Here is a 17,829-nt window from a genome sequence, read left to right as displayed (position 1 = left end):
ATGAGTATCACAAAATGCAATCACTGAAAAATCATTGAACAGAGCAATGCAAAATCGCAATCGCTATTTGCGGTTCCAAGTGTGAACGGGGTCTGAGAGAGTTTGAAGCAAGGATATATTAAATATTGACCTTATTTTTCTTTACCCTGCAATCAGAAGCTTTCTCTTCCAGGAAGAGTTTTATGGCTGTAATCAGTGAGAGTTACGCTATAGTCGGACTGTAGAGAAACTGTCACTTTCATGAAAAACAAGAACAGGAACACAGTAGTTATCTGTATGCTTGGCACTGTACATACACAACATGTCTATATCGGGTAAATTCTAAGACAGATCTAAGTGCCCTGTGAGCTCCTGACATGCAGGCAATAAGTTTGATTATTTTGATACTATTATTTTTTATTTGGTCTTCGCTTAGTGCATTTAGCAGAACAGAGAAATCTTGTTCTACCTCCCCACCCCACTGTAAGCTGCTACCAGGAACGTTTAGGACCTTTGTTCCAGAGGAAGCCTTCAGGGAAATCTACTGTCAAGCCATATCTATACAAGTACGAGTCCCATTTTAGATGTGGTCCGACACTAGTGTAGGAACCATGAACCTGATGCTGGATTTTGTGGCTTCCCATGTATCCATGAACATGTGTAAGTCAAGTCAGTTTATGTTGATGGTGTCATGTTTGTCTGCAAGCTTCATGCTGGTGAGCACTGAACCTCTCTTCACAAACATACCTTCTAATCTCTGCGTCCGTGAACCCCTCCACTGTGTCTTTACGAACACTGCGTGGACGCCCTCTGCGCTTGGGTTTCCTATCATCATCAGAGTCATCTGAATCGCTTTCTGATCCAGACGACCGCTGTGCTTTCTGCTTTGATTCAAGGTCTGACTCGCTGTCATTTGCTTGTGCCTGTCAAGGAAAAAGTGAGGATAAGCTTGTTCAGATGACTTTTACAGTTTCTTATGACACAGATAAACTAAACATAAATCAGTAAACCAGTAAAACAGCACTACTGAAAGTCTGTAGGGCTACCTGTAAACTATTACACAAGCACAACTTTAATGCAAGAGAATAGCTTTATAAAATATGAACACAGCGATTAAAGTTTCATATTACACCCCACTCACCACTGCGGCTAACACTGCTAAAGTCATACTACTAAATTAATTATCACGTAGAAGTTTTGCTGAAATTGGACAACACACCTCCAGCTAAACATGCCTCTACATATAATAGTAATATTCAGAGGACCTGACCAGGCTCGGCCATTTCAGCTGGAGCCCAAGGGTAAGCTGGTACTACACCTGTGCAGAAGTAAATTTTATTGCTGTGTGCTGCTTGCAGGGCCGTTTCTTGGGCAGTACGACCGCCCTAGGTGCAGACCGGCAAGTAGAAGAAGGGGGGCGCAGGCAGAAGGACAAACACTAGAGAGCTGGTGACGCGCAGTGCAAGGAAGAAGAAGGAAGATTACCAGCATGATCACCTTCCTTGACTTCTTCTGGGCTGCCTAAGTCTGACGTCAAGTTATCGCGTCACCACCGCATGATGACACCTGATGTCCTGTAGCGGTACTGCAGGCTGTCAGTGTGAGGCACCCATGGAGGAGTCGGCTTTCCAGGCTCTCTTCGCCCTGTGTGTTTTCCTGGTCCCTGATTCCTCCTGGATGAGCGCCTGGTCACTAGTATGTAGGCAGATCTACTTGTGACTTGCAGCTGCGTGACTATCCCTAAAGAGTAAGGGTTCGCGAGTCCGGGAGGGGGGGTTAGGGGAAGGGGGTGCAATTTTTACAGCCTTTCCCTCGGTGCAATTCAGCCTAGAAACTGCCCAGGGGGAACCAGCACTAGAATAAGGCGGCACAGGAGGATGGGGATGCTTCATTAGGATCCAGAGGCCTCACCCTCCCAAGGCGCGTATCCCCCCCCCCCACTTTTTAGTTTCTCACCGGTTTACTTTAACCACCTACCCCCCCATGGTAAACTTTAACCCCCCCCGGGCTATCCTTAACCACCAACCCCCCCCCCCCAAGCTAACCTTACCACCACCACTAGCCTGTGCAAATCTTTAAAAAAAAATTGTGATTTTCTGGGCGCCAAAATTTCCGTTTAAAATCGATTGTAAGCCTTTGGCAGGGCCCTTGCCCTTGTGCATCATACTTGATTGTACACCCTGGGTTTTGTGTGGGGTTGTTAAAGAGGATCTGTAACCTCAAAAAATCCCCTGGGGGGGTACTCACCTCGGGTGGGGGAAGCCTCCGGATCCTAATGAGGCTTCCCACGCCGTCCTCTGTCCCACGGGGGTCTCGCTGCAGCCCTCCGTGCAGCCGTGACGTAATATTTACCTTCCTGGCTCCTGCGCAGGCGCTCTGACGGCTGTCGGCTCCGAACTACACGGAAATACCCGATCGCCGTCGGGTCTGCTCTACTGCGCAGGCGCAAGTTTCCGGTGCCTGCGCAGTAGAGCGGACCCGACTGAGATCGGGTATTTCCGTGTAGTTCGGAGAGGAAAGCAGCCACAGCGCCCCCGCTGGAGCCAGCAAAGGTAAGTATTGAAATTAGTCGGGCCTGTCGCCAGTTGTTCAGAGGGCTGCAGCGAGACCCCCGTGGGACAGAGGACGGCGTGGGAATTCTCATTAGGATCCGGAGGCTTCCCCCACCCGAGGTGAGTACCCCCCAGGGGATCTTTTTCATGTTACAGAGTCTCTTTAATATACATGCATTGTGAGTTTGGAGAAGAGTCTGACAGACAAATGACCTTTATCCCCATCCCAATGTATCACTGTTTACACTAAGGGGTAGTATAATCTGTTTGAATTAGCTATTTTAACCCGACTTTCTTAAAAGCTATGTTTTATTAATATTAACCAATCTCTGAATAAGGATTATCTAGTGTTTTTTGGTATTGCAAATCAGGTGTGTGTTTTTTGTTTTGTTTTTTAATTGTACTCCCTACTCAGAATTTTTTATCCTATTGCTTATTACCTGTATTGTTGTATCTATTGTCTATTACCTGTATTGTGCTTTTAGTCACCCCTGTTATTGCCTGTAATGCTATGTATTTATTGGATTTATATAGCGCCAACATATTACGCAGCGTAATATGTTGGAGCTATATAAATCCAATAAATAATAATATTTGAACAGGCATCTATGGGGCGTCCAAACTTCCGCCGATAGTGTGCGCCCAAATTTCTCGGATCAAAGTTTGGGTAACTGATAAGGCACTGTTAAATGTTTACAAAACATACTTAACCTCCCTGGCGGTTTGTTAAAATCTGCCAGGGGGCAGCAAATACCTTTTTTTCAAATTTTTTTTTTTTTTCATGTAGCGAGACAATGTCTCGCTACATGATAGCCGCTGCTGAGCGGCATCCCCTCAGCCCCTCCGATCGCCTTTGGCGAAAGGAGATCAAGAGATCCCGTTCAAAGAACGGGATCTCTTGGAGGGCTTCCCCCGTCGCCATGGCGACGGGGCGGGATGACGTCACTGACGTCAAAGGGGAATCCGATCCACCCCACAGCGCTGCCTGGCACTGATTGGCCAGGCAGCGCACGGGGTCTGGGGGGAGCGGCTGCGGCGACGGGTATAGCGGCGGATCGGCGGCGATCGGAGGTTACACGCAGCTAGCTGCGTGTAACAAAAAAAAAATTATGCAAAATCGGCCCAGCGGGGCCTGAGCGGTGCCTCCCGGCGGCATAGCCCGAGCTCAGTTCGGGCTTACCGCCAGGGAGGTTAATGTAAATAGCATCCTTTTTTAGGCTGAAGACCCTTGTCTTATTTACTTGGCTGTGGCCAATCCAGGTATCAGGGCCGAATTTACCATAAGGCACTGTAGGCACTTGCCTACAGACACCGGATGATGGAAAGGCGGCTCACTCCCCTCCCCAAGCGCTTCCCTCCCTCCTTCCATATGCAGAGCCCTGAGGAGAGTGTAAATGAGGGGTTACTCACCCGGCACTCAGCATACCACTGACGAGTTCTCCCTTCAGTCAGGGGCACTAACTAGCTGGGTCTTGACCTGGATTTGTGCAAATTATAGCAAAACTTTTTATTAAGCCATAGCAGTAAGAAACACAACGTTTCGGCACAAGGCCTTTTGTGCCAAAACGTTGTGTTTCTTACTGCTATGGCTTAATAAAAAGTTTTGCAATAATTTGCACAAATCCAGGTCGAGACCCAGTCTTCCTTTCTACATTGCATGGCTATTTATGCACCCTGCTGGATCCTGGTGCTGACTGGTCGACTCCCTGGTGCTGATATAACGTTCAGCAGTTGAACTATTGGACTTTTTCTTCTACTGTGCACGAACTCTAGCTACATAAACTTGGTACCTCTAGCTACTTAATATTGAGGGTACTTCTGGCTACCTAACTGAGGTTCCTATGGCTAACTAATACTAAGGGGCACCTGTAGCTACCTATGAACTATAAGCTCCTGTAAGATAAATCCAGGCCTGCCAGGTATCATCCTCTGGATCCACTTCCCAGTGACCTCACACTTTTATCCTGCTCCCTTCCCACCCATATGATCACTAACTGCTCTCTCTGCATTGAAGCAAAGTGGGAAGAGGTCCCAGAAGAGCTGATCAGTCTTTCCTCTATCTTGAGCATGCACAGTTTTTATGTTGAATCATGCTGAAGTCCCTGGGGTAACGGTCTCCTACACAGTGGAAAAGCTGGATGTAAATCTACCATGAACCTTTACTCACTGCTGTCTTTAGTTTGGATAAGCTCTCACCTTCTTGTTTAAACTACGAATCCTGGGCAGCATGTAAATTTCTTCCAGCTCTTTCTGACGCTCCTCGTCTTCTATCTTCTTTCTCTGTTCCTCAGGAATAATATCGTCCCACTCCTTTTTGGCTTGGTCTTCCATTTCAGGCTCAACCTCCTCCATGGTGGAAAAGTTGGCTACCTGAGTATCAACATTAACAAATATTTTGGTTAATGAGAAAAAAAAAAAAAAGGATTACACTTTATGGAAAGCTTTAGTATGCAGGCTGTTTGTGCCTGAACCAAGTGGAATCAATTATTGTAATCCAATATGAATATGACATAGGAAGCCGACTACCTTGAACTGAGAAAGCAACTCATCAGTGGCACTGCTACTTGGCTCATTCTCTCTAGTCTCAGCCAGACGCAAGATCTCATCAATGTCCATTTCCTGTTAGCAGAAAGCACAGAAGAAAAAAAAGAAAACAAAAAAAAGTTCATGAACCGATCATACATAGTAGATGTTAATTTAATCAACGAACAAAACTCTTTGGGGTTTATTCCCTAAACTACGCTAAGCAGGATACAGCACTGCACGATGAGTAGAGTGTAATGCAACTTAGTACATGCAACGCATTACACGCTACTTACCGTACGGTAAGACTTTACGCACGTTATTGTGCTTATCGCAGTTTTGTGAAATGCGCTCGTTTTTCCCACGTTTGCTATATTTAGAGTATGTTTTCTTGTTACATTACATGTATTATATAAAATAGTGAATGGACAAGACCCACAAATTAGAAATAAATTAGATTAGTCTTGCAGGCACAGCAGTCTCTAAAAAAAGAAACTCTCAAATGCAATGCCCAAGTTTCCGCATAAAATAAAACAAACCTGAGGCTCAGATTCCTCTCCTTCAGGCTCCTTAAAAAGATCAGCAGCTCCAAACTTCAAAATGGCAGCCAACTCCTCTTTATTAAAAGGATTGGAACTGGAACAAAACACCAAAAAAAGCATTAGAAACAGGAGGACACGCTTCGACCTAATGTAAAATATCGACCTAATTGTTTTGATATTTTTTTTACCCCTATAGTCATTTATTACGAACACAACAAAATCCTCTTCTTTATAAAGCAACAGAGCTGCCACTTCACTTGTCTCCCAGCACCTCTGCCCAAACCAACAATGCACAATATAAATTCTGGCCTAATTATAAAAAAAAGTCAGATTTTATACTGTGTAAAGAACACGGCTGTGATCTGCAGTGATGTTCTTATTCCTCACTGAAGTGTTCTTTCTCCTCCCTCTGCCAAACAATTTATTCTTGTGGGTCCCATGACCAGGGCTGTGGAGTCGGAGCAATTTTGGGTACCCGGAGTCGGAGGTATCATAAACTGAGGAGTCGGATGATTTTTGTACTGACTCCAAAGCCCTGCTTATGGCTCAAAATAAATAAAAGAAAAGAAAAAATGATTCAGGTGACCAAATAGAGAGCAGGAGCATTTCTCCTTCCCTCTCATTGAAACAACAGTCATAATTGACAGTTTAACCTGAAGAATGGTAAGGGGACTTTTAACAAAGCATGCTTTGATTTGAATAGCTACTGCCACTAATTGGTCATGCTATTCTATAGTAAAGATCTGATGCAGTAATAGTAATGTGCCCGTCACACATGAATATCCCAGGAAGCAGTAGTTTATGAAGTGTGCAAACTGTCATTTAAGATTATCATTTTTTCATGTTTAAAAAAATAACTAAAAAAAATAAACTAAAGTGTGTGTGCCTGCAAGTTTGCTGATGTGGATAGTGATCTCCCTCTTCACTCATCTCACTGCAATGAATGTGTGTTCAGCATCTATATGCAGAGAAGTGATGGCTGTTGCAAAACTGTTTAACTATAGGAGGCCAAGTAAGGAGCATTCAGATATTGAAAAGTGGCATTCATGATCATTTATCCAATGCCAAGTGTACTGAGCAAAAGTATTGAGGATTGTACTCTGTTGCTATAACAATGATGATAAAATATTAAAATTTTCACTACAGTGGAGCGTCACCTTAATTCAAAACTATTCCTCATTCTTACTTTGAGCTTCCAGAGTTGTTGTCCAGCACAGTGCGGCCTGTGGTGTCCATACGCTGGATCACAAGGTGGTCCAGCACCATCTTTTTCTTTGCCCTTTCTATGATCTCTTCCTCTACTGTGCCCTTTGTGACAAGGCGGTAAATGTTCACCTGCAAGGAAAATAGGGAATAACAATAGAAAAGTTTATATGAAAACATTATATTTGTAATGGAGAGTAGGTAAAATTGCAGCTTTCCAAGCAAATTTCCACTAACTTAGAATCTGTAATCTGAAAGAAGAGAATCTGTTCTATCACTGAGGATGTAAAGCATCTAAAGTTACTGAACATAGGGCAGGATATGAGAAAGTCACAATGTTAGTGTTTCAGCTCAGAATGAGTGCCAGATGACATCGATCAGGTGAGAACCACACATGGCCAACAACACCCAGACAGTCACAGGCACCCTAGTTTTGGGTCTATTCAAGTAGGTAGCGGTCTCACGTAGCACCCAGGACACACAAAACAAAAACTCTAAACTGAAAAGCGCAATATAAATGTTCTGTGTCTTGTCACTACACAGTAGCGTACTTAAACAAGAAGATGACGAAAAATATTTTTGCAGTTTTCGGTCATTTAAATCTTGTTGCATAGCTCACCTGTTTCTTTTGACCAATCCTGTGGGCTCTGGCCTGGGCTTGCAGATCATTCTGAGGATTCCAGTCAGAATCAAAGATCACAACTGTATCTGCGGACGCCAAGTTTATCCCAAGCCCACCAGCACGTGTGGACAGCAAGAAACAGAAATCCTAATCCAGAAGAAAGAGGAATTCTGTTAATAAATATTGGAGTTTCGCAGCTAGAGAAGTTCATAGCTATACACATCGTAAAAATATGGCACATTAAACTACAACAGATCATACTCACAAGTAAAACACAAAGATAAGTCTCACCTCCGAGCCTTCAGCATTAAAGTGATCCAGTGCTTGCTTACGAATCTCTCCCTTTATTGAGCCATCCAGCCTCTGTAACAGAACACAAATCAGAGGATGCTGAAGGAGCAACTCAATATGATCATATCCTTAACCACTTCCCAACTGAGGGGTTTTACCCCCTGACCACCAGAGCAATTTTCACCTTTCAGCGCTCCTTCCATTCATTCGTCTATAATTTTATCATTACTTATCGCAATGAAATGAACTATATCTTGTTTTTTTCACCACCAATTAGGCTTTCTTTAGGTGGGACATTATGCCAAGAATAATTTTATTCTAAATGTGTTTTAATGGGAAAATAGGAAAAAATGTGGGAAAAAAATTATTTTTCAGTTTTCGGCCTTTATAGTTTTTAAATAATGCATGCTACTGTAATTAAAACCCATTAAAATGTATATGCCTATTTATCCCGGTTATAAAACCGTTTAAATTATGTCCCTATCACAATGTTTGCCGCAAATATTTTAGTTGGAAATAAAGGTGCATTTTTTTCAGTTTTGCGTCCATCCCTAATTACAAGCCCATAGTTTATAAAGTAACAGTGTTATACCCTCTTGACATAAATATTTAAAAAGTTCAGTCCCTAAGGTAACTATTTATGTATTTTTTTTAAATTGTAAATTTTTTTTTTTTTTAATTACAAAAAAAAAATTGGGGAGTGTGGGAGGTAAGGAGTTAATTTTTTGTGTAAAACAAGTTTATTTGTGTGTAAAAAATGGTTAGGGTGTAGTTTTACTATTTGGCCACAAGATGGCAACATTACCAATTTGTTTCATGCGACCTAAGAGGCTGGGACTTTGTTATTTTTTCACAATGATCGCGCTGCTCAGCCAAGCGGCAGCAGATCATTGCGGGGCTTAGATCAACGAACGGGAATGGATTTTCCCGTTCGTTGATGTCTGGGCGAGCGGGCGGCGGCGTGTTTACAAGCGGGAGCGCGGACAGCGGCGGGAGTGCGCAGAGTACGGATTTCTCTGTCCCTGGGGGTGAAAGGATGGAAAAAGGGGTGGAGAAATCCGTACGCGCGGGGGTAAAGTGGTTAAAGCTCATAGATTATAAATAACATGACTGCCGGGAGCAATTTGTGAACATACTCTGGCGAGAATGTGCGACGGCGGAGATGTGAAATCTACACTGGCAGGTATAACAGCATCAAAACAGGGCGTAGATTTAAATAACCGCCATCCGGAATTGGTTTATGTAAAAGTGGGTACCTTGAATAATTTACTACATTATACTGTGAGTCACTAGAGTTCCTCTTTAAGGATCTGAGCACACTTGTGCGCTTCCTTACATTTTACAGCATCAGTCTGTACCGTTGATGTGTTGCTGAAAATGCAACAGAAGTGTGCAAGTGTGCTCAAGCCCTTAAAGTGGCCATACATCTCTCGATCTGCCACCAGGTCCACCATCAAATAGATCCCTCTCTGATCAAATCTATTGCCTGCCCACACACTGCAGGCAGATTTCCAATAGGTTCAAGCATGAAATCTATTGGAATTCATCCTAGCACCGCCGCCTGCCAGGCACACTCAAGTGGGAAGTGCACTGGATTGGCCCAATTCCGAGCTGCATACAATTTGAATACAAGCTGTAATTATTAGCATGTCATTGACCATCTGAAATCATAATACCCTATATGTCTCTAGAAAATCATTGCTATTAAGGATTGGTTGATCCTTTTTCTTACCTGGAAAGGGTAGTGCCGTATAGTGAGGTACTCTGCAAGGATATCCAGCATGCGCACCATCTGAGAGAAGATGAGCACCCTGTTACCTCGCTCGTGTAATCGTGTCAGCAGTTTGTCTAATAGAATGAGCTTTCCACTGCTTCTAATCAAAGCCTGTGAAGAAAGGGGATTATTATTAAAACAGATACTGGAGACACATCAGTAAAGAAATCACTCCTCAAAGGGTCTACCACTAGCTTCTATCCACAGCTATGGCGTGCACACATATAATATACCTGCAGTGAATAGCCACATATCCCCTCAGTCCTGACCTGGGACAACTGCCAGATTGCCCTCTGCCATAGGTCAGTTCTGCTGCACAAACATTGATGGACCCCAATAACAGCTTGTTCACAGCCAGGTTACGTCCTCTTCAATACTGTAGAATGCCTTTAAAGCACACCTGAACAGGCTGAAAATTGTGACTTACTTACCTTCCAGCCCCTGTAGTGTGTCAAGTCCCTCTGCCTCCTCTCTGTTTTCCTGCTGGTAGCTCCAAATTATCTGCGACTGGAGCTCCAATCTCTGCAACTGTGCATGCGCAGTCACATCCACATGCTCCAGCTGCATTCTACGCATGCACAGTTCATTCTCTTGTGACCCGCGGATGGAAGTGCGATCGTGGAGCATGCACGGACGGGACTGCGCATGCGCAGTTGCCAGATATTCTGAAGTGGGTGGGACTGGTGGGACCCAGAGGACACCAGAGGGTCCTGATTGACTATGGGGTCTGGGAGAGGACCCAGGTAGGTAAAAGTCACAAGTTTCAGCCTAGCTCAGGTGTGCTTTAAGTGAAACTATATAAAACTACTGTAAATTCTTCTAGGCAGAACAACCACTTTCTATAGTCTCTGAATATGCTAATCAAGCTGTCTGGTTGAATTTGATGGACGTATGTCTTTTTTCAACCCAAATAACTATGTAACTATGAGAGTGCGGAGAAAGTAGGGAGTTTGTGGAACATTAAATCTTTTTAAGCTGAATGAGAAATGTTAAAAAAAAGGTCACAAACCTGCAGTCCATCTAGCCTGCTTTGCTTTTCTTGGTCTTCTGGGGGCTTAATGAGGAAGCAATGGTTGCAGCATTTCTTCAGTTCCATTACAATATTGAGGAAACCGGATGTGCTACCCCTTGTGCCTTTTGACAAAGCCTTGTAATTTCTTGTTAAAAGCCACCTAAGATAAATGAAAAGGTATGTTTCTGTAAAGAAAATGTTTGATAGCACATGGAATATATGTCTTCCTATAGACAATATTTTTAATGGACATTAATGGACTGCAACCTTTCATGAAATGTAGTTTTAGCCAATCTACAAGCTGCCTTTCAGTGGGAAACAGTACATGACTATTTGTTGCAATGGCCATGTAAGACTTACTTGTAATACTGTTTCTGCGTTGCACACATCTCCACACGCAGGATTTGCTCCACCTTAGCTGGAAGAGATTTCTCTACGTCTTTCTTGACTCTGCGCAGGAGGTATGGTTCCAGGACTTTGTGGAGACTCTGATAGCCATTGTCTCTCCCCTTTCCGTGCACATCCTCAAAGTCTTCCCAAAACTCAAACCTGAAAGCAAACACAGACAGCTTTTGGTGTGAGCAAAGAACAAATTCATCCATATACTACTAAAAATTCTAAAGATTACTTTGGAGGTCCCCAACCCTTGTCAATCTAAAGTTGGTCACATACGCAACCATCTTATCCAGCCAATTCTGCTAGTTAATCAACTTTCAATCGATTTTGGGCATAATTTGATTAGACAAATTTGAAAATCTCCAGTTGAGTAGGCAGGGGAGGAACAGTGGGACATCAGCCACCACAAATTGCTGTACAACCTTGAGTAGCATAACAGTAGTGGATCAATCGCTTCTGTGAGTTCTGCTAAAGGCCCGTACACGCGCTAGTTGCCCAATGGGGATCGGGACTTGATCCCTCAGACAACATAGCTGGATCGAGGTTGTACAGACACACAGCTAGCCTGCAGGCTAACAGCATGTGCTGTTTCAATTAAGGGGTGCAGAGGGCAGACAGAGCGGGGCAGATGTGACAACACATGGTGGGCAGGTTGAACAAAGCTGTCATCAGTCATTTGGCTGTATTGATCTGCATGGCAGATCGCTGGCTAGGTGGCCGTAAGGGGTTGCTGTAAACATGCCGAATTATTGGCAGAGGTGGTCATTATCAGACTCCTCAGAAGACTTTAATCTAGCATGGGCTTTTAAATCTAATGGAGATCTAGTAAGAACAACCCAATCAATTGCCTAACACATTTATGCCATTATCAAGGCTACTAAATACAAAAATTGTGATCACTAAAAGTTTTTAAAAAACAGCGTTCTACTTTAACGTTATGAAGCATGTTGCTTATATCTTGACTCCTGCTTACTAAAAGTGTATAGTGGAGCCCCTGTTCAGCTAAGCAGCAGTACAGCAGCTACTAGTGGTACAGAAGGCTTCCCGTACATTTCTGGAAAATTTTGCTTACATACAGGCTTCACATCTATGAAAAATGTACAGTATGTTATACATGAAAGGAGATGCTGCACGTAGATGGGAGGATGTAAATTGGGCTGTTATATACAGAAAAGTAGCATACATTTGAAGGAGGGAGAATCTGTATAAGCAGGGTTACCATGGAAAAGGGAGGTTGCTGTACATGAAACGGAGGAGAGAGAAAGCGAGCAAGGCACCTGGCCTATGGAAAGCTAAACAAATTATCCAATTCGAATTGAAAGCTGTGTCAGCCGATAACCAATCATCACTCTACAGCTAATGACAGGGGTGACTGAGGCGCTACACCTGCTATTGCCAAAATTCTGTTTTGTCCCCACGTTTATTGCCTGATGAAGCAGGCTGGGCCTGCGAAACGCGTTGCACTGTTTTTGGGGTACCGTATAATAAATGTATTGATTTATATGAAGACAGGACCTCGTGTCTGCTTTTGGGAGGCAAGCCCACCACTTCCTCCAAGCAATTTTTTAAAATTTTATTGACTTTTATCCTGCTGGTGCCTCTGTTCTACATACAAATAGGGGTGACAGGTAGGAGATCCTTACTTCTCTGGCATTATAAAGTGCAGGAGTGACCAGAGTTCCTTCAGTGAATTCTGGAGAGGAGTCCCAGTGATCAGCAATCTATTATTGGACTTGAAGTCTATCAGTGTCTTATACAGCAAGGAATCATCATTTTTCAACCGATGAGCTTCATCAACTCCGAGGAAAGCCCAGTTAATACTGCTCAATACAGCCTGCAGAGAGAGGAAATGGCTCAGTCAGGTCACTAGTGGTATAGTTAACATTTTCTATTACGTAAGAATCAAACTGCAAAAGATCAAAAATAAACATATAGCAGTTTTTTCTCTGAAATACGTTTATCCTGCAGTAATCCACTGTTATACATGGAGGAAAGAGAAGAAAACCACATTTAGGTCACCAAAGTTTGGTTTCCTTTTTGGTGGATTTGCTTTCACACTTTCGTTTTAGAGGATACTAGAGCTGATTAAAATGGGAGGAGCAGGCACGTATAGGAAGCAGTCCTCTTGCCCATTGCTCCTCCCCTCACCTAAATGGCCCTCCTCAGCCTCTTCTGGGTTGGGCAGTAGTGCACAGGTGCTGACCCGGTGGCACACGTCCTTGATTGCGCCAGCGGCTGGAAGCGCTCTGTGCATGACCTCAGTTGTGATGTCATGTGTAGAGTGCTCCCGGCTGCGTGCCACCGGGTCAGTGTCTGAGCACTACTGCCCAACCAGGAAGAGGCTGAGGAGGGCATTTACGTGAGAGTGGAGGGGGGCGGAGGAGATAAGGGGGAGTGGTGGGCATAAGACCTGCTTCCCATACATGCCTGCTTCCCCATTTTTGTCAGCTCTAGTATCCTTTAAACTGTCAGCTTTTTGCAATTTTACACAGCATTTTAGCATTTAAAGTTTTATAAACTGAAAAGAATATGAAAAGAAGAACACAAAGCAGATTCAATAAGTTTCCTACTCCTAGGGCTGTAGGAGATATCTACCTTGTCCTTTAGTAAAATTTCATAAGTTGTTAGTAGTGCATTAAACTTCATCTTCTTGCTCTGTTGATGAACCCATTCATACTCCCGTATCTAAAGAAGAAAGTTCAGGACTAGATGAGTGACTGATGCGGATAACAGTTCAGCACTGTATGGTTTTTATGCAAAGCAGGTGACTTAAACACAACATATAATTCTGTATAAAACTCACCGTGTTTCTGCTGTTCATATCGCCTATATAAACCACCACATTTATATCAGGAGCCCACACATCAAACTCTCGCTGCCAGGATGTCAGAGTGGATAACGGAACCACCAAAATGAAGGGTCCATAAAGCAGGTGCTGGTGAAACAGGTAGGACAGGAACGAAATGGTCTGGATTGTCTTTCCCAAGCCCATTTCATCAGCGAGGATAACACTGTTGTTTCTATGATCACAAAGCAAAAAAAAAAAAAAAAAAGAATTGCTTAAAAAGGGTATCTAAGTTTTCCATCAAACTTTCACAGCTTTATCAACAACAAAAACTCAGAAAAGACAGCAGAGCCCCCTAAAGGTGGCAGAGTTTTATTGACTGTTGTCCTCACCCTAGCTACTCGATGGCCAAACACTACACTGATGATCATTCAGACTGCTCCAAAGCATTCATGCTACTTTTACACCCTACTTAAACACCGGGCACTGAATAGCTGCTATGCCATGTGAATCAGGATATAGAAGTAACATAATGCTTATGCATTGCCTCTGTGATCACCAACTAATCAGATATAATGGGCTCTATTCACAAAACTCATGAGGTAAGGAGCAGAGCAACACAACAAAGTGAGCGATGCAGGAGCGTTAGGCCGCCACCAGGTTACCTACCCAAGTTCCCCAAGCCAGTACCGCCAATAAACGCCGCAGCCACCCTGAATAGGGTCTAACGCGTGTGTCGCCGCTCGACTGCTGGCTTCCTTAGAGACTACTAGTACTGGTTCACTCTTGGCACTCTAGCTATAGGTCTATTGCTAATAGACGGTTGTTATTACTATACTTGCACATTTTGTATTTAGAAGGTCGGATTGTATTCAATATTGCACATATTTTTATATTGCCTACTGTTTCATATTGGTATTGTGACTTTATTGGAGATAAACAGGAACACACTGCCTATATATACACTTTTTATACGCACATGTACTTTTTATTCCCCAACACCCAACCATATACTTATTATTGGATCATTATCCGCAGCCACCCTACCCTTATTCCAGGGTGATTTTATTAATTATTGTTTCGTCTTCCCTATCCTGTGTTTGTCACAGTATTTGTTATATGTATTTTTTATTGCATTCGTCATGATTAATAACTAAATTAGTATTATCTTTTGGCAATTTGGTGCGTTGTGCGATCTATTGTCTCTCTTTCTTTGCCAAAATGTGCAGAGTCATCATGCAGAATGTCAGTTTTTTTTTCTGCACGCGAAAAACATTAAGTGTGAACTATAGCCCATTAATTAACATGAGTTTGCAGTTTTTCTGTGCAGAAAACGCGCACGAAAACAGTCAAGTGTGTTCCCTGCCTGAAAGCATCTAATCACTGCCAATGCTTAGGAATTTTAAAGGAAAATGACCTGCTCCCACTCAGGAATCTGGCAGTCCCAGAGGTGTGAGAGAGCAGAACTCACAGCAGCAGTGACCACTCAGATCACTGCCAGGATAAATACTCCTGTGCCCACTTCAGAAACTCCTCACATTCTGCCTGCTGTCATCAACACAGCCAATGGAGACCAGCCTGACCAAGCTGTGTCCACTATACAATGGGCTCTCTGCTCCTGGCAGCGATACAGGTACTCTACACTCTTTTACAAGAGCTATGCAATCAGCAAATCACCATACAGCTTCTATCCCAGTTGCATGATATTAATGTATGGGACAGAAGCCACATGGTGATTGGCTAGTTGCATGGCACTTGAGCAGTGTAGAGGACCTGTACTGCCACTGGAAGGAGGTAATGCACATAAAACTCCCCTGCCGCTATGCATGCATAAAGGACCAGACCCCCCCATCCTCACACTAGGACCCATTGCTTAACTACACCACTGGCTACTAGTTCTATCAAATTAGTATTCAAATATGTGACAACTAGACCGCTAAAAGCAGAATGTCAAAAGATACGTACTTGCACCAAGAATGAGCCAGCCAGTTCAGACCCTCCAGCTGATAGTCCCGGAGCTCCAGCCCCTCTCCACCAATATAAGCAGGCTGCTTCTTCAACGTCACAAACCTGGGCCTTTGTCTCAGGACCTGTGTGCAGTATTCAAAAATGGTAATCACTACTAAATAGTGCAGGATTTACACTACACTATTTTACACTTTCAGAAACTACATCGAACATTTTCCATTCACTGTTCCACATGCACCACTCCTCCACTATTACACAAAGGTTTGGAAAATTATTATTACACAAGAATAATAATAATAATAATATTGGCTCCATAAAAAAAACACTTAAAATGTTGATGTTCAAGTCATATTAAAACACAAATGGTACAGCTAATCTGTCAGTAATGCACTTGAGACTTAAAGTGAACCAGAGACGAAGCACCCTCATGTATTTTACCATATATATCAGTGGGAACATTAGAGAAAATGCCTACCCTGCTCTCTGCTTCATCCTTCACTGCTCAGCCTGCTTGTGATCAGCCCTGATAAAATCCTTGACAATCATTCAGTCTGGCTTTGCTCAGGAACCATTATAGCTGAGTCATTATAACAGAGCCACAAGGGGGCAGGCTTGGGCTTGAAAAGACATCAGAGAAGACAGACTCAGCTATAATGATTCCTGAGCAAAGCCACAGACTGAATGTTCAGGCTGAGCAGTGAAGGATGAAGCAGAGAGCAGGGTAGGTGTTTTCTCTAATGTTCCCACTGATATTTATGGTAAATACATGAGGGTGCTTCGTCTCTGGTTGACTTTAAATGTAGTTTCTATAAGAATATAAACAGAGATGGGTTTGCATTCCAGATTTCAATGCAAATTTCAGCTGAGCTGAATGTAAGCCAATTAAGCTTAGTAGCTGCTGGTCAATTAAACAAACAGACGGCAGCGAATTGATGGATTTGATTAACTCAGTTTAAAATCAGAGAAAACTTATATGGAAAGTCAGAACTGAAAATCCTCTGTAAGTACAAGTGAACATTAGAAGCAGTACCTTGCAGTCCTTCACTGGGGTGGTTTTGGAGTTATTGCGGCAGTTGAAGCTGTCTATGCAGTGCTGAAATTTTTTCCCAATAAGTGCTCCATCTTCCCAGCTACTGTCAGCATATGGCAATCCCATCCACTTGCACAGATACTCTGGTTCAGTGGAGGAAGAGTTCCTCCGGCTGTGCACTAGGATATAGAAATAAAATAATCAGACATTATTAAACAGTTCTCAGGTCATTCTATTGGATATATAGAACTATATGAAAGTTCAGTTATGAGAGAAAACCTACTGTTATAATTTCCAAATCCTCCTTTTTACTCTGTTACTTTTATTTACCTTTAACCTCCCTGGCAGTAAGCCTGACCTACGCTCGGCTAGCCGCCAGGAGCTCAATGCAGAGTATAGCGCACAGCGGGCATTTTTACTCACCTCCCAGGGAATCCAGACGTTGGTAGCCGTTCTCCTTCCTGTCCTCGGAGGCTCTGAATCACTCTTGTGAGATTGCCATCAGTGATCTCACTACAGAGTTACAGCGCCCCCCAGAGGACGGAGGGAAAATTGCAGCGCTGGAGCCCAAGAAGGTGAGTGAGTGCTGAGGCAGCTGCTGGCTTTCTGGCAGCATGATTTTGTCTGATTTTAGGGTCTAAATCGCTTCAAAAAGACCCTAAAATCCAGAAATAATCATACCGCCAGAAAGGTTAAAAGCGAATGTGAATTAGGAGATTAATAAATACTACACACACACACACATTTTTGGTTTTGGGCTACATTCACAGTGGGCGTTGCACTGCAATGGAACAAAAAAAGTGGCACCACGTTATACGACCACTGCTTTGCATAGTCAATTAAAAATAGGCTTCACAGCCACTGTTAATGCACGTTATGCAGTAACACTGCATGCAGTGTGTTGGGATGCAGCACTTCGTTAGATTGCACTTGCCACACTGTGAATGTTGCATAGGTTTTGCAATGCGACTTTCCTGCTACAATGTGACCATTAAGTTGTACCAACATAGCCTTATGAGTTGCACCTGCTGGTTTGTCCAATTAAAGTTCTGTGCGCTGAAAGAATCAGTTTTATTACTGTTGTACACAAGTCGCTACATTACAAAGCTATTCAAATCAACAAAGCTATTCAAATCAACAGGTTAGGCTGCG

The 17,829-nt window shown here is 43.2% G+C and overlaps 1 protein-coding gene across 3 annotated transcripts in view; it reads right to left on the bottom strand.

The window, feature by feature from the left end:
* The window catches only part of CHD2 (chromodomain helicase DNA binding protein 2), a 107,041-nt gene that overhangs the window by 39,781 nt on the left and 49,431 nt on the right, over positions 1-17,829 (bottom strand). For all 3 annotated transcript variants that reach the window (XM_068275144.1, XM_068275146.1, XM_068275145.1), the window contains 15 exons: positions 16,678-16,856; positions 15,645-15,769; positions 13,698-13,914; positions 13,490-13,579; positions 12,538-12,728; positions 10,859-11,047; positions 10,496-10,658; positions 9,445-9,597; positions 7,713-7,784; positions 7,419-7,568; positions 6,783-6,931; positions 5,594-5,690; positions 5,058-5,150; positions 4,728-4,901; positions 727-902 (listed from right to left, as the gene is read on the bottom strand). In XM_068275144.1, coding sequence (XP_068131245.1) covers positions 727-902; positions 4,728-4,901; positions 5,058-5,150; positions 5,594-5,690; positions 6,783-6,931; positions 7,419-7,568; positions 7,713-7,784; positions 9,445-9,597; positions 10,496-10,658; positions 10,859-11,047; positions 12,538-12,728; positions 13,490-13,579; positions 13,698-13,914; positions 15,645-15,769; positions 16,678-16,856 — 2,218 coding nt within the window. The remainder of the gene's footprint in view (positions 1-726; positions 903-4,727; positions 4,902-5,057; positions 5,151-5,593; positions 5,691-6,782; positions 6,932-7,418; positions 7,569-7,712; positions 7,785-9,444; positions 9,598-10,495; positions 10,659-10,858; positions 11,048-12,537; positions 12,729-13,489; positions 13,580-13,697; positions 13,915-15,644; positions 15,770-16,677; positions 16,857-17,829) is intronic.

The sequence above is a fragment of the Hyperolius riggenbachi genome, chromosome 3 (genome assembly GCF_040937935.1).
Source record: "Hyperolius riggenbachi isolate aHypRig1 chromosome 3, aHypRig1.pri, whole genome shotgun sequence".
NCBI lineage: Eukaryota > Metazoa > Chordata > Amphibia > Anura > Hyperoliidae > Hyperolius > Hyperolius riggenbachi.
The sequence above is the reverse complement of the archived record's forward strand: the minus strand, read 5'-3'. Positions and strand labels throughout refer to the sequence as shown.